The sequence below is a fragment of the Dendrobates tinctorius genome, unplaced genomic scaffold (assembly GCF_039654945.1).
Source record: "Dendrobates tinctorius isolate UK_male_01 unplaced genomic scaffold, ASM3965494v1 ptg000032l, whole genome shotgun sequence".
Classification (NCBI taxonomy): Eukaryota; Metazoa; Chordata; class Amphibia; order Anura; family Dendrobatidae; genus Dendrobates; species Dendrobates tinctorius.
Genome location: NW_027361700.1, coordinates 18,335,329 through 18,357,636, shown reverse-complemented (window position 1 = coordinate 18,357,636; position 22,308 = coordinate 18,335,329). Strand labels below are relative to the sequence as shown.

Sequence of the window (22,308 nt, the reverse complement as noted above, 5' to 3'; positions counted from 1 at the left end):
GGGTGACAGATTCCCTTTAAAACAGCATAAAAAGTAACTCCAAATAGCGCACGCCATTCTTAATGAAAGTCTTACATGAGTATGACGGGCCGAATTCTTAAACAGACTTACGCCACTCAATTAATTTGATGCATCTTCTCTATGGCGTGCGCCTCCCCAGAAATGCTACTCCAGTCAGGGACTGAAATAGAATTTATGGCATAAGAAATGCTCTTATTTTTGCTGAATTTATTATTTTTTTTTATTATTATTTATTTATATAGCACCATTGATTCCATGGTGCTGTATATAAGAAGGGGTTACATACAAATTACAGATATCACTTACAGTAAACAAACTTACAATCACAGACTGATACAGAGGGGAGAGGACCCTGCCCTTTCGGGCTTACATGCTACAGGATGGTGGGGAAGGAGACAGTAGGTAGGGGGGTTGCAGCAGTTCCGGTGTTGGTTGAGGTGATATCTCCAGTAGTGGTGAGGAGGTAGCGGGGTCATTGCAGGCTGTAGGCTTTCTTGAAGAGGTGGGTTTTTAGGTTCCGTCTGAAGGATCCGAAAGTGGTTGATAGTCGGAGATGTTGGGGCAAAGAATTCCAGAGGATGGGTGCTATTCGGGAGAAGTCTTGGAGGCGGTTGGGTGAGGAGCGAATAAGTGTGGAGGAGAGAAGGAGGTCTTGGGAGGATCGGATATTACGTGAAGGAAGGTATGGGGAAATTAGTTCAGAGACATATGGGGGAGACAGGTTATAGATGGCCTTTTAGGTCAGTATTAGTAATTTGAACTGGATACGCTGAGGGAATGGGAGCCAGTGAAAAGATTTGCAGAGGTGAGAGCTGGATTAGTCAGGCAGCGGAGTTAAGGATGGACTGGAGAGGTGCGAGGGTGTTAGCATGGAGACCACAGAAAAGGATGTTGCAGTAGTCGAGGCGGGAGATGATGAGGGCGTGCACAAGCATTTTAGTGGATTGAGGGTTAGGAAAGGACGGATTCTGGAAATATTTTTGAGCTGGAGGCAACAGGAGGTAGAAAGAGCTTGGATGTGTGGTTTGAAGGACAGGGCAGAGTCCAGGGTTACTCCGAGGCAGCGGACTTCCGGTACTGGGGAAAGTGTGGTGTCATTAATTGTGATAGGTCAGGTAAGGAAGATCTGTGAGATGGAGGAAAGATGATGAGTTCGGATTTGCCCACATTGAGCTTGAGGAAGCGAGAGGAGGAGAAGGAGGATATGGCTGATAGACACTCTGGGATTCTGGACAGCAGAGAGGTGACGTCTGGGCCAGAGAGGTAGATCTGAGTCGTCAGCATAAAGGTGGTACTGAAATCCATGGGACTTTGAGTTGACCCAGGCCAAGGGTCTGGGTTTGAATTGTGCTGACAGGTTCTCTTTAAGAAAATATTTTGGACTGTTCCATCAATATTTTAAGTATAAAAGGAGAACCAGCTTTGCTATTGATAAATTATGAAAAGTACTAAAGTATAATTTTTCAAAGGTTGCAAAATATTTGCATTATTTGTGTTGTATTGCATTGACATGTATGTAACAAACAAAGTGTTAATGGGGAAAAAAATTGCACAATTTCCTGTGTTAACCAGATGTCTTTACATGTTTTTCAGAATCATTGTGTTAGGACTAGTACCAATGGCAGTCTCCTCCAGTGGCTCTTTTACTGCTATTCCTAATCCGAAGTTTAAAAGAAGTAACCAACGCCTTGCACTGCCCATAATTGAGGGCACAGATACTGCAGATGCATCAACTTTGGGTCATTTTAGAGTCTTGCCTATAGAGATTTTTCACATGTTATTGCAGTATCTATCAGGTGACTAATGTACTGATACTAAAATGTAATATTTATTGTTTAGTTATATAACTTGTTGCTGCTGAATTTCAAAAATATTGTCTGGGGTTTCTGTGATGATTTTTTTTTTTTTTTTTTTTTATTAGAGTAATCATCTTTTAGTTACTTAACGTAATAAATTATTAGTACACGTGAAAATAAGCAACTTTACAATATATCTTATCAGATAAATCTGCTTCTTTCTGTCATGGTTTGGACAGTGTTCTTCCCTGCACTCACAGGGTTAAGTGTACATGGCTTCTTTCTGGATCTTGGGAGGGGTATTTATACTCACTCTTTATCAGGGTTCTCTGTCAGCTATACTGTTCTGATTGTGTGTCTGACCACCCTGGTGTGAATGTGCACTGCACTGCTTGTTTGCTTCCCGTGTATGACCCGGTCTGCCCCTCACTCTGTACTCCGTCTCTTGTTTTGGTATTATTGTCTTTTCCGGTTCTGACCTCCTGGCTTGGCTATCGTTACTCCGTTAAAGTTTGTCCCTATTGTACCATCTATTGCCCGTTCTGGTTTTCTGATCTATTGCTGCGTCCTGACTATCCATTCTGCCTAACCCTTTGGTACTGTCGTGCTATCTTGTGCTTTGACCCTGGCTTGATCTGGTTTCTGTCTCTGTCTATGCCCCTTGGTAACCTTATCCTGTAGTTACCTTTCTAGGAGTTTTCCTCAGCTCCTAGCTCTCTGGAGTTTAGACCACGCCCTCAGAAGTCACATGCTTCAGGTCCTGTGAGCCTGGAGCATGCATCGTCACCACTGCTGCCCCATTCCACAGGTATCTTTGTGCACAGTTTTGTACTCAGGACACGCGTACTTGCTCAGTGAGCAGGTGCAGTGCGGTGTTCCTGACACTTTCTCCTCTTGAAAAAGAAAAATCAGTCCATTATTCTAAATTCACAGCTAAAATCTGTTTTAATTGAAGACAAATTTTTACATTACTGAGATAGGAGATGGCCATTGCTATTAATAAGATTCTATCAAAAACAAGGGATAGCACTCTTGTTAATCTAAGTGTAATATGTAGGTACACATATACACTGTGGCCATTAACAGACAAATATAACCTAAAATGTAAACAATTAGGTGATTCATCAAGACCTCCAATTCTCTCACCGATCTTGATGAGGCGGCGTTTTTTAACACCTCTTAATGAATCAGGCGAGGCGCAAAGTGGCATTACCCTTTATGCGCACCTCGCACAAATCTTACTCCAAACTCTGCTGGAGTAAGATTTGTAGCATATCAAACACTGCCATTCATCGCAAATTTGACAAGTGGTGGGCGCCTTCCCCAGGTCCGCCCATTTTGTTGGAGCTGGGGTGAAAATGGCGAGAAAATGCCAGAAGTTGCAATTTTTGGCACCAAAAAAATTGTGACTTTTCAAAGCCTTTTCTTTCAGAATCCTGGCTAAGAAGCTTTTATAGTCTGACTCTTATGTTAGAAATAGTGACGTAAAAAGTAACACATGTAAAAAACATAAGCCACTTAGTTGACAATTATTGATTTAAAGACGTGTAAAAACCATCCCACTTGTACAAAGCATACCCAATTAGGATGGTCACTATCACTAGTCATGTCGCTTTGTGCCAGCGGACCTCAAAATAGACTGGTAGAGATGATGGACCTGTGCCTGACTGTGTTTAACACCTGCCTATGGAAAGCTGTTATTAGGTGTTCTGTCTCCACACAACACGAATGGAGGTACAGCTGAATGCTAAGATGGATGCTGTAAGATGTTCCTGCCTCCGTATCCAAGATGGAGAGCAGACAGGACCATCGCAAACTCAGCATCCACTCAGCATCAAATGTAGAACCTCAGTGTGGGTACAATTCAAAACTTGGTTTATTAAAAACTGGATACAGAAATAATACTTGTCGGTACAATACTGTAACTTTCTCTGTAACCGCTGACGTTGGTTGCTGATAACTTCATAAGCCCAGCACATGTGGCCCCCTGTGTCACAGCAACTCAGACTATAAAATGGATGCCTAGAACAAGTGACCCACCAATTGCCATGAAAAGCCACGGCCAGTTTGAAGCAACTTGGAACAAACAAGAGCGGTAAACAAATACTGACCAGCAAATGGCGGCTTATCAAGAGAATACATTTAGCAGGTAACAAAAAAATGCAGAAATTATTTTTTATTCCTGAATTATATCTGAGGGAAAAGAACATTAGGTGCACAGCCCAAGTGGACGGCAACACACTATAATGTACTCAATACGAGAAACGAAAGCAAACTGCACTAAGTAAATAAAAAGTAACATTTGTAAGAAAATAGGGCACCAAGTTCTCAATTCTCCGGTAGAATCTCTATTCAGTGAATAGTGATTGTTTCATTACTGAGATAGAAGATGTCAGTTGCTACTGATAAGGTTCTATATATATCCAAGTATAATGGACCTAGATAAGTGGCACTTCCCACATTACAAAACATCCAATGAGGTATAGGAAGCCTTCCGCCATAAAATTACAAAGTATTTATATATACCAACATAAAAGAACCATAAAAATGAGATACATATCCAGTATGCTTAGGGACGACGCTAACACGAAACACGCGTTGGGAACTTGCGCTACTTTGACAAGGTCATATGTTCACTTTATCTTTTATTGCACTTTTACACTGGTTGGTATATATTGTGGGGGCAGCATTACTTATAGGTCTTAAGACGTGGACATTTAAGCACTGTGGCACTTTACATGCTGACCATACCACACATGGGTCTACTATTGCATACTGGTTTTACTGTACAAGGGATATAGGGGCAGCATTTCTGATAGGTCCTTGGACCAATTTATATAGGCATTGTGCAATTCATATGTATGCTGGCCATCTTATGCCCTAGCTCATTTCATAGGTAATTTTTCACTATGTGCATACCTCCCTGTATATGTATGAGTATATAAACAGTCTCATCTTTTCATCTTTATTTGATTCCTTTGTGTAAGTCATATTCTTTGGCATTGGATTGCATACTTAATGCATAGTATTACCTGAGTGCTTTTTGGATTACCATTTTATATAAGACATATGTTCCTTGCAATAGCGTATTCACTGAATAGAAATTTTACCCAGGAATTGAGAATTTTGAAAATGAATGATCAGTACTGATGGCGTAAGAAGGAGACTTCTCTGATAAGATATATTAAACAGTTTCTTACTTTCATGTGCACTATTGTTTATGAAATAAAAATTAAAATGTTTACTCTTTAAAGGGAATCTGTCACCCCTTTTTTGAGATATCATATAATGATATCATTCAATTGTGTGTCACATAAGGATTCTCTTAGTACTTTAGCTTCCCCCTGACCCCGCACCTTTCATGCATAAATACCTTTTTACATCGGTTCAGATGTATGTAAACTGCCGCTGTCCGGTGGCAGTGTGCATACATCTGAAACGATATAAAAAAGGTATTTATGCATGAAAGGTGCGGGGTCAGGGCGAAGCAAAAGTACTAAGAGCATCCTTATGTGACACAATTGAATGATATCATTATATGATATCTCAAAAAAGGGTGACAGATTCCCTTTAACCTGGGGGTTCTTCATTCTTGCTGCTATGAAGACATGCAGAGTCATGTGCATTTCTGCAGAATTTCTATTGGCATACATTAAAACCTTATCTCCAGCTTCACAGCCAGTATTGTCCTGGAACTATGATGTTAGTAGCAGTGAAAGTAATTTAAAGAGAACCTGTCAGCAGTAATGTGCACAGGAACCTACAGACTGTTTAAGGTCGGCGCCGTTATACTTATTATCCCCTTTCTGATATTGAGTGTAATGATACGTCCCTGTGCCCTGGGCCTTATTGACCAGGGACGGATTATTACGACTGTTCAATCATATGCGCACACAGGCTGTGCGCACACAATCACCGCCGAGTGTCAACTGATTCTGACAGCTGACACCCGACAGTTTGACCCCCTAAATGCTGCTATCAAACTCAATTTCAGCATTCTGTGAGCCGGCAGAGGGATGACAGCCCTCAGATCGGTGACCCCGTTATATGACGCGGAGTCCAGATCGTTGCCACGGTGACCCGATGCTGTCATGACAACATACGGGTCACCAGAGATAGGAACGTTGCTTGATCATGTGCAGTGCATCATCAGCAACTTTCTCAGTGCAGAGCTGACAGATTGCAAAGCATGGGGATGCTACTGCAGCCCCATGCTATACAAGTATCATCCTCCAAAAAATGATAGTCCCAAGGTTGGGACAAAGTAAACAAGTTAAAAAAAAAAAAAAAAAGTAAAACTTTTTAAATTAATTGTAAAAATATAAAAAAATCAAAAGCTATTGTATCCATAAATATTTTTATGAAAAAAAAATAAGCAATGAAAGTAAACTTTTTTTTAGTATTGCCACCTCCAGAATGTCACGACCTATAAAACTATCCCACTAGATAATCCCTTTTGAACAGCATATAAAACATAAATAAAAATCAATGCTTTATCATACCGCCAAACAAAAAGTGGAATAAAACGCAATCAAGAAGACGAATATACATAAACACGGTACCGCTGAAAACGTCATCTTGTCCCACAAAAAACATACAGCTCCATCAGCGGCAAAATAAAGTTATAGCTCTCAGATTAAAGCGATGCAAAAAGAATTAATTTTTCTATAAAATAGTTTTTATTGTGTAAGAGCGCCAAAACATAAACTATATAAATGTGGTATCGCTGTAATCATACTGACCCGAAGAATAAAGCTGCCTTATCAATTTTACCCCAAGTGGAATGACATAACCCCCCAAAAAAATTCCTGAATTGCTGTTTTTTGTTCATTCTGCCTCCCATAAATCGTAATAGAAAGCGATCAAAAATCGTGATGCATCAGAAAATGGTACCAATAAAAACATCAACACGTTCTGCCAAAAACAAGCCCTCACATGACTCTGTGGACCATAATATGGAAAACTTATAGCTCTCAAAATATGGTGATGCAGAAACTATTTTTTGCAATAAAAAGCGTCTTTTAGTGTGTGACAGCAGCCAAACATAAAAACCCGATATAAATCTGGTATCTCTGTAATTGAGCCGACCCGAAGAATAAAGTCGCCTAATCACTTATACCGCTCGAGGAACGGCATAAAAAAAATAAAACCAATTCTCTACCTGCTGTTGACTTTTTCATTCTGCCACCCAAAGATTGCAGTAAGGCTCAGCGCACATTTATCCTACGCTCTGCGTTGAGCGTTTACACAGGGGTTTCCGTGTAAATCTCTGAAATACGTGAGTCAGACAGAACCTGTGGCGGAAGATTACCTTTAAAGATGCAGATGGAGGCACTGTTAACGCCATCTGACCTGTGATTCCGCGGTGTCCGTCTTTTTAGGAATGCATAAAAGTTCCACCTGCCACAGTTTTGTGCACTTCTGAAAAGAATTCTACCGCTGAACAGAGGCCAAACTTAGTCCAGAGTAACTCTTAAGCCTCATTATAGTGAATGGATCCCTCAGGGGTTTCATCTGAATCACGTCACTCAGAGATTTAAATGGAGACCCCAAAGTAAGTGCTCAGCATAGAACGTTGGATAAATGTGATCTCAAACGTAATGTAAAATGTTCCTAATAAAAGCTTCAACTCAGTCCACAAAAAAAAGCAAGTCGCCACTCAGGTCTGTCATCTGTTAATGGAAATATAGGGGGCTTCCACATTACTGGTAGTACAAAGGCTCTGGAAAAGTGAAATGGCTACTCACCCTCCAAAACAAATTCAGAAAATTCTGCACTCCCAAATCCAAATGCCCCCTTCCCTTCTGAGCCTCAGTGTACCTAAACCACATATAGCATCCACATGTTTGGCATTTCTGAAGCGATGAGAGCCCGCCTAACTTACGGGTGTATGCCTCTAGAAGCACAGGCTGGACATAGTGTACTGGGCACTAAAATAGCAGATTTCTCACCCTGTTTTCCCACATTTATGCGACCCGAGAGAGCAGTGTGGTATCACCCACCGCCCACTCTCAGACCCGCTGGCAGGACTTTGCCCCTGTCCCACTTTTGGGGTGTTTAATGGTGACTCTTAGTGGCAAGTCCTTGCTTTATCCCCTCCTCACCCCTCTCCTCGGAGAGGGCTGAAAGGTAGAGGGCTGGTGGTGGCCTCCCCCCTTCTTGTAAGGGGTTGACACTGTCTTCTGCACCGTCTGGAGACGGTGGGGGAAGGAGGATCTTCATTTCCAGGCCCCGCTCTCTCTACCGAGGGCACCTGATGCGATCATCATCTCTGAAAAGGAGCCGCACACACAGCAGGTACCCCCCTCTCCCCAACAGCGCTTCCTGCAGCGACCTTTCCAGCCCCCGCAGCGGATCTCCCGTTTACCGGTTTATAGGTCCCGCAGCTCCATTTTCGATTTCCGTGCCCCTTTTTTTTTCTCTGTGCGCGCAGCCCTTTGCCATTTTCAAGTCTCCTTCTTTCCTGCGGCTGTCATCCGGCATGTAACCTCCCCCCGGAATGTATGCTATCAGCCTACACCTCTCACCTGCGGACATGCCCCCCGCTTGGCGCGTTCAGTTCCACAGCCTCTCTCATCGCCGCTTTCACTTTTGGTTGCCGGGCACACCCCTCTTTCTGCACGTGGGTCAGGCGTCGGCATTTGACCCATTTTTATGTTGGGCACGCCCCTCCGGCGTGTCAGCCTATTGGAACGCGGCTTGCTTTTTCATCTGTCGCCCACCTCCCTGCACGCCCTGGCCGGACACCACTGCTCCAGCTCGTCGCTTGGCCATGGGGAATCAGCGCCCACCTTGAGAAGAACCCCCGCAGCACCTGCAGTCACCTAACTGCATGAATTTTCCGGGGGATGCAGTACCCCGCTCTGCAGCTGCATTTCGCTGGAAGCTGGTAGGCTCTGCCCTGTCCCTACTCCCTGGTCACATATCTTCTAGATAGCTGCCCCTCTGCAATAAAAGCTCTCCTCTGCAGAGTCGCCCTCATAGTGCCCCACTGCAAGCTGCGCACAGGCTCTACCTATGCCCAACCCCACTGGGGCCTCTGATCATAAACCCACGGTGGTTCATTACGATTGCGGACACTGTAAGAGAAAGTGAGCCTCAGGCCAGCCATCTTCGCCTGGGATGAGAGCACATACCCCACTCCGGTGTGGGCTGTTGCCATGTCTCAGTCGATCTCAGACCTGACTAGAAAAGTATGCCGCATCTGTCTGCCGCCACCAGTGCTCCGAACACCTCGTATGGTGATTCGCATGCACCCGACCATGACCTCCACAGGGACAACAGGAAAAAGATCTAGGAAGCACACTCTGTCTAGCTCCTCATCCAGTTCACAGGGCCCCACTGCGGCATCCAGAATTCCCATCTCTACCCATTCCCCCTCGGAGGCGGACGTCGGGTCGGATGTAGCTTCTCAGTCAGAGTCTGACTCGGATGTGGATCAGACTTCTGGGACTCTGGACATGGTAGGTAGCCTTATTTTGGCTTTTGTTCAAACCCTCGAAATAAAAAAGGAACATGCGGCTGCTTAGGACGACTTCGTTTCATTCAGATTGGTGAAACGTCCCACCAGCATTTTTTTCCCCAATCACAAAGAGTTTGAGGCTACCACCTTTAGACACTGGGAACATCCCGGCAAACTCTTCCCGGGAAGAAAATGTCTGGACATTCTATACCCTTTTAGTTCAGACCTTGTCAGCATATGGTCCGATTCCCCTAAGATGGATCCGCCTTTTTCACGCTTAACCTCTCAATCAGTTCTGTCCAGTCCTGATGCGGCATCTCTCAAGGACGCAACGGACAGACAGATTGAGGCTTTAACCAAATCGGCCTTAGAGGCGTCATGCGCTTCTCACTGACCTAATTTCGCCGCCACTTGAGTGGTGAAAGCCATATCGGCCTGAGCCAAGATACTTCGCCGGGGAATTGTGGCGGCGGCTCCTAAAGAGGCGCTAGCAGATCTAGCACTGGCCTGCTGTTCCAGGAATCCAGGCTCTTTGGGACCAAGCTGGTCCAGATAATTTCCGACGCTACCGGAGGTAAAAGCACCTCTCTGCCTTTCCTCTGGCGGTTCCTTCCAGCAGGACCATTCTTCTGCACAAGGGGAAAGAAGGAAACCTTCCTTCAAACTACTTCTCACCTAGGACCCGTCTCAAGTCCTCTGGATCCCGTTGTCACAGATTCTCCTCTGACAGGTCACCCCCACCTGGGAATCTTTCCAGGGTGGGAGGCAGGCTTCTTCTTTTCAGGGAGACTTGGTTGTCGGCGGTCGACGACGCCTCGGTCAGGGAGATCTTTACATCCGGCCACAAGATAGAATTTTCTTTGCCCTCAGGAAGATGTTTCTCCCTCCCGCCAAATCAACCCTCTCATGGGTTCTCCAGGCCATCTCTGCCCTGCCTAAGCTCAGAAGTCATTGTACCAGTTCGTTGGCACGAACGGTTTTCCTGGTTCTACTCAAACCTCTTCGAACTCCCGAAAGATGATATTTCTCTCCGCCCGATCTTAGACCTCGGAGCAGTTGAATTCGGATTCGCTTCTTCAGAATGGAGTCCTTGCACTCGGTGATCCCCTCCATGGAGCAGGGGGATTAGCTTTGCTCTGTGGTCATTCAGGATGCTTACCTGCACGTTCCTGTTTGTGTACAGCATCGGAGGGTCCTTCGGTTTGCCATACAGGAGCACCATTACCAGTTCATGGCACTCCAGTTCGGCCTAGCGTCCGCTACCAGGGTCTTCACGAAGGTAATGGCGGTGGTCATGGCCATCCTTCGTTCCAAGGGGGTCTCTCATAATCCCTTATCTCGACGATCTCCTGGTCAAGGGCCTGTCTCGCTGAGACTGCGATCAGAGCCTCCAGATCACTCTGGACACGCTGGTCTGTCTCAGTCGGATAATCAACAGAGAGAAGTCGACCATGATCCCAACTCAGCGTCTCATATTCCTGGGCATGGAATTCGACACCATTCAAGCTCGAGTCTTCCTTCCCACAGAGTAGTTCTCATCTCTCCGACAGGGGATCAAAGTCCAAAAGTGTCCGGTCCCTCTTCCCCTCCAGTTCTGCATGAGAGTACTGGGGAAGATGATCGCCTCCATGGCAGCTGTGCCTTTATGCCCAGTTTCGCACCCACCCTCTTCAGATGGCCCTCCTATCTACCTGGGACAAGAGAACTGCTTCCCTAGATCCTCAGTGCTTTTACCTCTCAATGTGAAGCAGTCCCTGTCTTGGTGGACTCTATCCACCTCTGCCCTGCGCGGGAGCTCATTTCTCCTGCTCTGTTGGCAGATCATCACCACCGATGCCAGTCTTCAGGGATGGGGAGCGGTCTTCCTCAGTCTCACAGTGCAGGGTCGCTGGAACATTCAGGAGACCCTCCTCCCCATCAATCTCTTGAGGATCAGGGCAATCCTTCTTGCCCTCCTCCGCTGGCAGTCTCTCCTCGCAGGCAAGTCAGTCCGCATTCAGTTGGACTATGTCACAGCCGTGGCTTACATAAACCACCAAGGTGGGACTCGCAAAACGCAGATCAGGGTAGAGGTAGCAAAGATCCTGCGTTGGGCGGAAAGCCATGTCCCTGCCATTTCAGCCGTCCACGTTCCAGGGGTGTACAAATGGGACGCCGACCTTCTTTTTTTTTTTTTTTTTTTTTTATCGTCGGGGGTTCAGGTCAGGCGAGTAGTCCCTCAACCCCCGCTGTCTTCGGCAAAATTTGTTGGAGGTGGGGCGTTCCGGATGCCCACCTAATGACTTCTCACGCAAACCAAAAGGTTCCCCGGTACGTCACCAGGTTCCAGGATCCGATGGCCGTCGGTTGCGACACACTTGTGATCCCGTGGTCCCAGTTTCAGATGCCTTTTCTGCTCCCATCTCTTCCCTTGATCACAAGAGTCATAAAAAAAAAAAAAAAAAAAAAGGCAGAGCGGGTCCCCGTTTGTTAGCAGCTCCAGACTGGCCACAGAGGGCCTGGTACAAGGAGCTACTGAACATGCTCTCGAACATCCCCTAAAGGCTTCCAGACCGTCCAGATCTATCACAAGGGCCCCTCTTCTACCCGAAATCTCGGTCCCTGAATTTAATGGCGTGGTTGTTGAGGCCGCGGTCCTGAGGGACGCAGGTGTTTCTCACAAGGTCATACAAACCATGATTAAAGCAAGTAAACTGGCATCTTCATGCATCTATCACAGAGGTTGGAAGGCCTTCTGGTGGTGTGAGGACAACAGTTTGTTTCCCATGACCTTTTTCCCTCCCCACCGTTCTTGATTTTCTACAAAAGGGTGTCACAATCCAGTTCTTGGATCTGTGTCAGATTCTGGATTCCCTCATTTAAACCTTTTTTTTCCTTTGGGGCCTTAATATGGGTTTTTGCCCCGGTGGCCACAGGTGTTATTACATGTCTGATAATTTTCTTTGCTTTACCTTTTGCCCCCGGTGGTCACTGGGGTTATTACATATTTTTGGGTTCTCTGCTGATGGTGACCACTCCTCCTTTGCTATATAAGGTCACCTGGTGTATCAGCTGGTGTTGGTTATAGCAGGTCCTTGGTGGATTCCAACCACGGTGAAGTTAGCAGCTGGCTCTTACGTGTCAAGCCACGGCTGAAAGCTGTTCTGGTTCTGAACTCTACTGCCCGGTGTCTGCAGCAGAGAAAGATGATGAAGGTAGCAGCAGGCTCAGGTAGCAGCTGGCTCTGAGGTGTCGAGCCACTGCTGAAAGCTAATCCGATGGTGACTGCAGCAGAGAAAAATAAGTGTTTTGTTGTTTTCCCCCGTTTGGTGTATTTTCCTTTGTGTGTATTAGTGCAGCGGTGGGACCAGTATCCGCACTATCCAGTTCCCTAGTAAGTGATAGGTGCAAGGGCTAGTGTGGGATTCTGGTCGGCGACAGGTGAAGAGCCTGTATAGGGAATGTTAGTGTTCAGGGACACTGCCTCAGGGGAGTGCAGGAGGTCTCCACGTCCCCGTTCCCTATTGCAGGGCCAACCGTTGTAACGGTTTCTTCGGTGTTCCCCTTTTGTCTTGTTTCAGTTACCAACCTGAGGGTCGTGTCACACAGGACAGGTACACGTGACAACGGGTCTCAATTCGGGCCTTTCCCTCAGTTCCTTAAAGGGTCAGGTTTCTGCTCTGGCTGTTCTCTTCTAAAGGGATCTGGCTTCACTTCCCCAAGTGAAGACCTCTCTTCAGAGCGTCGCTCACATAGCCCTCCAGCGTGCGCCCTTTGAACCAAATCAGGATATTTCCTTTACCCTCCTATCTTGGAAGGCGGCCTTCCTGATCGCCATCATCACCTCTATCAGGAGGGTTTCTGAGTTGGCAGCATTGTCCTGCCGTTTCTTCCTTTCTGACTTTGCACCAGGATAAGGTGGTTCTCAGACCAGTACTTTCTTTCTGCCAAAGGTAGTTTCTACATTTCACGTCAACGAGGGCATCGTCCTCCCTTCTCTGTGTCCCTCTCCAGTTCATCTCTTGGAGACTCCCTCCTGGCTTAGGGCTATTCGTGTCTACCTTGCTAGGACTGCTTCCATCAGTCTGATTCCCTGTTTGTCGTCTCTGAAAGTCGTCGAAAGGGGCTCCCAGCGTCTGAATCCACCATCGTTCGTTGGATCTGTTCAGCGGTTCTTGAAGCATACCGCGTTCAGGACGAACAGCCTCCTCCAGGGGTAAGGGCTCACTCTACCCAGGCCGTGGGAGCTTCCTGGGCCGTTCGTCGCCAAGTTTCGACCCTGCAAAGCTGCAACCTGGTCATCCCGTAACACTTTCGTGGGGCTTTTTACAATGTAAATACTCACACCTCTGCTGATGGCGTACTCAGGAGAAATTGCATAACAAATTGTATGGTTCAATTTCTCCTGTTACCCTTATGAAAATGCAAAATTTGGTGCTAAAATAACATTTTTTGGGGAAAGTTTGATTTTATTATTTTCACAGCTCAACATTATAAAATTCTGTGAAGCACTTGTTTCCAAAATGTTGTCACTCTTGGGGGATTTTCACTGTTTAGGCATATCAGAGACTCTCCAAATGCGACAAAATTTTGCATTCAAAAAGTTAAATGGCGCTCCTTCCCTTACAAGCTCTGCTGTGTGCCCAAACAGTGGTTTTCTCCTTTAGACCGGCGTCACACTAGTGAGGAATACGAACGAGTGCTATGCGATAAAGCATCGCATAGCACTGGGGTCGCTGTTAATCTATGGGGCAGCTCCCATCACTTTTTTTTTTTTTTTTTTTTTTTTTTTTTTTTTTTTTTTTTTTTTTTTCTCGGCCATATTATACGTGCTAGTGAAATCGCAGCATGTTGCGATTAGCTGCGTATATCGGCCGAGACTCACCAATGTAAGTCTATGGTTGTGAGAAAAAAAATCGCACACCACTCGGACCATCTGTGTGACTTCAAGAAATATGCACTGGTTGCCTTTGAAAAGCCGGCAACTTATGTGCGGTAAAATCACACTGACAGGTTAGAAAAGAATAGATAGAGATATATATATATATATATATATATATATATATATATATATATATATATATATATATATATATATATATATATATATATATGTCAGTGACATATATATATATATATATTGATTGGAAAGAGAGAATAATAGCCGGTAATTCATTTGCCAGCTTCTGTAAAATCACTGCAGAAGCTGAATAAAAGATTCTTTTACGGAAAAAAATGGCATGGGATCCTCCTATAATTAATAGCCAGCAATGGCTATGCACACCGCTGAGGGCTGATGTTAATAGCCTAGAAAAGGGACATGGATCCTGGCCCCTCTGGCTAAAAACATCAGCTCTGAGCCGCCCCAGAAAAGGCACATCTTTATTTTTAATTGAAATAGAGACACAGACTCCTTTATTATTCTTAATTAAACCATACTTACAAACACACCTAATCCATGTGAAGCTCTCGTTCTCCTGTAATAAATATAAAATAAAGAAGCAACAATATACCATACCTGTCCGTCGTTGCGTCCCACGCCATGGTCCATATCTGGGGATATACATTTTCCAACCTGGACAGTGCTAAGATGCAACCGTCCTGGCTGAAAACCACTGGTGAATGAGGAAATGCTGCCAGCGCAGCCTCAGTGACTAGCGGTGACCTCACTGAGTCTGTGCTCCCTCCCAGCCTGACCCGTGCTGAAGTCTAGAGCGTGGGAAAATGAACTGGCAATTAAAGGATTTTTTACTGGGTGTCTGTTTTCTTTACAATTTGACTATGGAGTTAGTAATAGAGGCGTCTTATTAACCTCGGGGCTTGATGTCACCTCAAAGGTGACATCAACCCCCAACTATTACCCCATATACCACCGCTACAGGACAGTGGGAAGAGCAAGGCTATGTGCCAGAATTGGCGCATCTTAGATATGTGCCTTTTCTGGGGCAGCTGAGAGCTGGTGTTTTCAGCCGGGGGGAGGCAGGATCCATGCTCCCTTTCAAGGCTATTAACATCAGCCCTCAGCTGTCTGCATAGCCATTGCTGGCTATTAATTATAGGGGGACTACGCCATTTTTTCCATCAAAGAATCTTTTATTCATTAAATGTCCTGAATTTTGCACACACAGTATACTAATGGTATTTGTCACTGATATCTATATATCTACCTATTCTGTATGGATTTACTGTATGTAAACCATATCTCCTATCCTGTCGGCTCTTTTTCAGTGATTTTACAGAAGCTATTTTACCGGCTATTCTATCTATCTCTCTTAGAATAGGTATATATGTCTTTATATTTCAATGTGTATATATCTATTCTAACCTGTCACTCTGTGTTTATACTGTATGCGGCAGATCATTTGCCAGCTTTTAATCTATCTATATACTGTATCTATCAAGCTAATATTTATTTATATACATTTATGTATATGTTTTGAAGAATATTTCATTTTAAAACTGTCATTGACAGCGAACTGCTGTATGTAAAAGCTCATGTTAAAATCGCATTGCATACGCACCACCATGCGGAGAATGCTCCGGCGATTCTCGTCCGAGAAAATCGGCCCGATTTTTTTTTTCATTTGGCAAGTGTGACGCCGGCCTTAGGCCATGTGCACACAGAGTATTTGGTGATTTTTTTTTTTTTTTTTTTTTTTTCTCCCCCAGTATTTGTAAGCCAGAACCCGGAGTGGAACAGTCAGAGGAAAAGCATAATAGAAACATTTGCACCACTTCTGCATTTTTCACCCACTCCTGGTTTTGGCTTACAAATATTGGGGTAAAAAAATCACCAAATACTGGATGTGTGCTTGTGGCCTTATATGAGGTATCAGCATACTCAGGAGAAATTATACAACTAATTTTGGGATCCATTTTTTTCTGTTACCCTTGTCAAAATAAAAAAAAATTGAATCTGAAGTAAATTGTGAAAAAAGTTACATGTTAATTTTTTTCTTCACATTTCAAAAATTCCTGTGAAGCACTTAAAAGGTTAATTAAACTTCTTGAATGTGGTTTTGAGCACCCTGGGTGGTGCAGTTTTTAGAGTTGTCCCTTTTGAGTCTTTTATATCATATAGACCCCCTCAAAGTCACTTCAAATATGATATGGTTCCTAAAAAATGGTTTTGTAAATTTTGTTGGAAAAATGAGAAATCATTGGTCAACTTTTAGCCTTTGAAACTTCCTAACAAAAAAATGTAGTTTTAAAAATTGTGCTGATGTAAAGTAGACATGTGGGAAATGTTATTCATTACAAAATTTTTGCCAAATTTCCATTTTTTGCACAAATAAATGCAAGTCATATATAAGAAATGTTACCACTATCATGAAATACAATATGACACAAAAAAAGTCTCAGAATCAGTGGGCTTCGTTAAAGCGTTCCAGAAATGCAAAATTTACCTTCATCTGAAAACAACACCGCAGACCACTGAGCAACAGTCCAGTTCTTTTTCTCCTTGGCCCAGGTAAGACACTTCTGGTGTTGTCTATTGGTCATGAGTGGCTTGACACAAGGAATGAGACAATTGTAGCCCATGTCCTGGATACGTCTGTATCTGGTGGCTCTTGAAACAATGACTCCAACAGCAGTCCATCCTTGTAAATCTCCCCCCAATTTTTGAATGGCCTTTTCTTAACAAGCCTTTCAAGGCTGCGGTTATCCCAGTTGCTTGTGCACATTTCTCTACCACACTTTTTCCTTCCACTCAGCATTCCATTAATATTCTTGGATGCAGCAATCTGTGAACAGTCACCTTCTTTAGTAATGACCTTTTGTGGCTTACCCTCCTTGTGGAGTGTGTCAATGACTGCCTTCTGGACATGTGTCAAGTCAGTAGTCTTCCCCATGATTGTGAAGCCTACTGAAACAGACTAAGGGACCTTTTTAAACACTTAGGAAACCTTTGTAGGTGTTTTTGCGGTGTTTTAGTTAATTCTAATTTACTGAGATAATGACTTTAGGGTTTTCATTGGCTGTAAGCCATAATCATCAACATTAACAGAAATAAACACTTGAAATAGATCACTCTGTTTGTAATGACTCTCTCTATATGATGAGTTTCACTTATTGTATTGAAGAACTGAAATAAATTAACTTTTTGATATTTTAATTTTGTGAGAAGCACCTGTATGTATTGTATTAACACTGACTCACCAGTGACATCTCTAGTTGAAGTAATTCATCTTTACTTTTCTTTATCCAGCACAGACCACTATCACTTCTTCCAACCAATGCTCGTCTCTGCAGAAAATAACACAGCTAACTAGAGCACCGCTTGCAGAACACATTCCTTCATTTTTTCCTAACTTCTACACTACACCAGAAGAAAAAAAGGCTGCCCTGCACAGTAACAGGACTCCTCCCACCCATTGAAAAGAGTATCCTCAAAAATAAAATGCATCACGGCAGTAATGATATTCCTTAATTAACCCCCACAATAATAATGTCCCACATCCTGGCCCTCTTGTCTCATTCCTATCCACTTGTTTCTCGTTCCTGACTCCAGCCCTTTGTTCCCCCTTCCTGGCCTCATGTGTCTCCATTCTGCCCCCTAGGATGTCCCGTCCTGCCCCATCTGATCTCTCATCCAGCCCCATCTGTCTGACGTCTCCATCCTGCCCCTTCTGATGTATCCATCCTGGCCCATGATCCTGACCCATCTATCTCCATCCTGTCCCATGTGCCCCATGTTCCTGCCTCATCTTTCTACATCCTGCCAAATGATCGTGCTTCATCTGTCTCCATCCTGCCCCATGTGTCCCATGATCGTGCTCCATGTGTCCTATGACCCTGCCCCATGTGTCATATGATCCTGCCCCATATGCCCCATGATCCTGCCCAATGTGTCCCATGATCCTGCTCCATGTGTCTCCATCCTAATCCATCTGTCCCATCCTGCCCCATCTATCTTCATCCTGCCCCATTAACCTGCTCTATGTATCCCATGATCCTGCCCAATCTGCTTACATATTGAGGCTTGCTGCTTTCAGCAAAAAAAAAAAAAAAAAGTTCTCATCTTCACGCAGTCAAGCGGCATCATCTCCCCTATCCATTTGAGGCGTAGACTCACCGGCGCATGACACTGTTGTCATACACCGGTGAGATGTGTGCCAACATCAGCTGCCATCCTGTGATTAGCTGTCGGTTTGTAACTATTGCCATGTGTGCCTGAGGATGCACGTTCAGTTACTGAACTGGCCCCCTCTGCTCATGTCCCCATGCGTCTCCATTCTGCCCCGATGTGATGTTCCATCCTGCCCCTTTTGATCTCCCATCCATCCCCATTTGACATCTCCATCCTGACCCATCTGATATCTTCATCGAACCCCATATTACTGAACCGGGCACTTACTGTTCATCGGGCCCCATAAGCCAGTAAGGACAGTAATTCCCTGATGGCGGCCCTGTACCAGAAGAAATTTTAATAGTTTTTATGACCAGTAGTAAAAATGATATACTGATAATATAGGGATGAAATTTCATCTATTAGACCTTATTCACAAATCTCAATTTTTAAGCCAAAATCAGGAGTGATATATACACATAGAATACATAAATGTGTAGTCAGATATATATATATATATATATATATATATATATATATATATATATTGCATAGAAGAAAAGTGCCAACAGCATAGAATAGATGGATTACACACAGTAAATACACAAAGTACGTAGATATATAGATGTCAGTGACATATACAATTAGTACAGTGTGTGTGCAGCTTACTGTACATGCATTTTGCTAATAAAAGATTATTTTTCTGAACAAAATGGCGTGGGTTCCCACGTAATTTTCTTATCCAGCAGAGGGAATGCCGATGGCTTGGGGCTGATGTTTATAGCCTGGGAAGGGGGAATTACCTATGGAACTTCCCAGGCTATTAATATCAGCTTAACTGTATACTTAGCCTTAATACCCATTGGAACTTCCCAGGCTATTTAATATCAGCTCAACTGTATACTTAGCCTTAATACCCATTGGAACTTCCCAGGCTATTAATATCAGCTCAACTGTATACTTAGCCTTAATACCCATTGGAACTTCCCAGGCTATTAGTATCAGCTCACAACTGTATACTTAGCCTTTACTGACTATTAACCTCTTCCTGACCTTTGACGCCATGTAGGAGTCATGAAAGTCTGTGCCAATCCAACCCATGACGCTTATGTGGCGTCATGAATTGATTGCCCCCCTGCGGCTCGGGTGACCGGGGTCACTGAAAGGTCACACGACCCGCACACACCGGTCCCTTTGTGCTTCACCCCAATTAAATTTGGTGAAATATTGTAATCCAGCCATGACCGATGCTGCAATAGCATCGGGCATGGCTGGAGACATCGATCTGACCCCCCCCAGCCCCTGATACCGACTGCAATCTGCCTCCGCCGTTAACATCTGCTCCCCTCACCCTTCCCTCCGCTCCTCCTGTCTTCCGATCCCCCCCTCACCCCCCCAGTACCTCCTATGTCCCTCTGGCCATCCCGGTGTCCCAGATCATGGCCGCTGCTGTCATAGACCCGCCTCTGACACCGGTATCACGGACGGAGGGATGCAACGCACTGCTGGCACACGGCTATTACAGGCATGGGGGGGCTTATCTTGGTTATCCCACCGCTGGCACCATGTGATAAAAAAAAAAACAGCAAGCTAGCCTTGCCCTAACAATTTATCGCAGGGGGGGGTTATTTTGGTTGTCCCACCACTGCCCACAATACTTCACGAAACTTTTCAGTTCCACTTTAGAACTCAGCTCTCCGGCACCCCTCTTACCCTCAGGTCAGTCAGGGAACTACACCTGAGATAATTGGTCACCGGCCGGCTGCTTCAATGAGGTCTGGCCACCCGGCACGCTGCAGTGAGGGAATTATAAAATGCTCTGGCCGCAGTCACCCAATTAGCTTATAAAATCCCTTCCGTCACTCTCAGCAGTACCCAGGGCCCAGATCAAACTTTGCCGCCACCAGCCCCAGAGTTTCTCTGATTAAGTTATAAACTTAACAGAGGGGTTTGAAGCCAACCCAATTCAGTAGCAATTATCTTAAATACATGTGTTCGTTTTTAGAGCATGAAGACAGACTAATAAAGTTATAATTTATTCCCCATTAGGGGGGAAGTGATTACACATAAAAGATGTTACAAAGTTGAGACATTAGGTATGTACAATGCAAATATAAAATAAATGGGATTAACATAGAAAATCAACACTTACAGTTGCTTAATGGTCTTTAGGCTAACCATGTGGGGAGGCGGGGCCACACGTCGCCCTGCATCTGGGGTCCTTTTGGCATCAAACCTTCCTCTGTGTGCTCTATGGGTTACAATTCTGACTACAAGACTTATAATGACTATCTCGCAGAGGGTACCTCGTATAAACACGCACATGATATCATTCTTTTTAGCCTCGCTGACAAAGACAAACATGCAGTAATTATGTCCCACCGTTTAGGAGAAATCCAATTCTCGGTTTCTGTGGGTGCTGGAACCGTGAAAATTATGGGCCAGAACGCCGGCTTCGTGTCCTATGCAGATATGTGATTTTTATATCTCTGTCGCGTATCGTTTTCGCGGTCCAGTCTTTTTAATATTGCCCATTCTTATATCCAGCCGCATGGTGCTTCAAAGACATTCTTCCCCCTTAGCTTAATTAACATTCCTTAGCTGTGGCGTGGAGAATGTTTGCACAGGAAGTATCCGGTTGTTGGGTTTACAAGCAGACACATAGCTGCGGTGTGAGTGTAAGCTGTGGGCGAAAAGAGGAGCGATGTGACAGGCTGGTTATCATCTGTAGTGTAAGAATCAGGGAACCTTAAGTCATACCTTACAGTCATATCTTACTTATTACAGCTGCCATCTTGGAAAATGGCGGGCGCAGTGCGCCCGCCAGAATCTGTCGGCTGCAGATTCAGTCATTTTGATCACTGTGATAATCTCTCACGGTGATCAAGATAAAAAAAAAAGTAAATAAACCCTGTGTATCACCCCCATAGGTAGGCACAAACAATAAAATAAAGAAAATATTTTTATTTTTCCATTAGGGTTAGGGTTAGAAATAGGGTTAGGGTTAGAAATAGGGTAAGGTCTGTTTCACACATCAGTTTTTGTGTTCAGTCAAAATCCGCTAAATGGCAGACAGCAGATCCGTTTCTGAACTGACCACAACGTTTGTCACCGGACCGTTATTTTAACGGATCCGTGAAAGGAATAATTTTAAAGAAACCGCTGCCTTGGGAAGAGGAGAGGAGAGATTTTTTTCCAGCCGCCAGAACAGAGTTTAGGGTTAAATTTCAGGCTGAGTGAAGTCTTTCAGCCATGCGCAGTGAGAAGTGCGGATCCTGCTGCCCGAAAAAAACGTTACATGCTCCGTTCGGGCATGTCGGCGGACGTCAAAATTTTGGCGGATCCGCAAAAAAACGGATCTAACGGATGGCCGTCCATCAAGATCTGCCGGTAATGCAACTCAATGGGAAAAAAAACGGATCCGCCAAGCAAAATCGGATCCGTTTTTTTTGCAAAACGTCGGATCTTGATTGATGGACAAAAACTGATGTGTGAAACAGGCCTTAGGGTTGGAATTAGGGTTAGAATTAGCGTTGGGGTTAGGGTTGGAATTAGGGTTAAGATTAGGGGTGGGTTGGGATTAGGGTTAGGCTTGTGGTTAGAGTTAGCGTTGTGGTTAGGGGTGTGTTGGGGTTAAGGTTGGAGTTAGAATTGAGGGGTTTCTACTGTTTAGGCACATCACGGAGTCTCCAAATGCGACATGGTGCCACCATTTATTCCAGCCAATTTTGCATTAAAAAAGTCAAACAGTGGTCCCTCCATTCCGAGCCCTGACGTATGCCCAAACAGTGGTTTACCCCCACATATGGGGTATCAGCGTACTCAGGAGAAATTACACAACTTTGGGGGCCTAATTTCTCCTGTTACCCTTGGGAAAGTAAAAATTTGGGGGCTAAAACAATTATTTTTGTGGGAAAAAATGATTTTTTATTTTCACCGGTCTGGGATATAAACTTCTGTGAAGCACTCTGGGGTTCAAA

General features: G+C 44.5%; 1 protein-coding gene across 11 annotated transcripts in view; it reads left to right on the top strand.

The window, feature by feature from the left end:
• The window catches only part of FBXO47 (F-box protein 47), a 293,552-nt gene that overhangs the window by 24,092 nt on the left and 247,152 nt on the right, over positions 1-22,308 (top strand). For 10 of the 11 annotated variants that reach the window (XM_073572527.1, XM_073572534.1, XM_073572535.1 and 7 more), the window contains one exon: positions 1,615-1,817. The exons of the other annotated variant lie outside the window; for it this stretch is intronic. In XM_073572527.1, the coding sequence (XP_073428628.1) occupies positions 1,615-1,817 (203 nt within the window). The remainder of the gene's footprint in view (positions 1-1,614; positions 1,818-22,308) is intronic. 11 annotated transcript variants of the gene reach the window in all.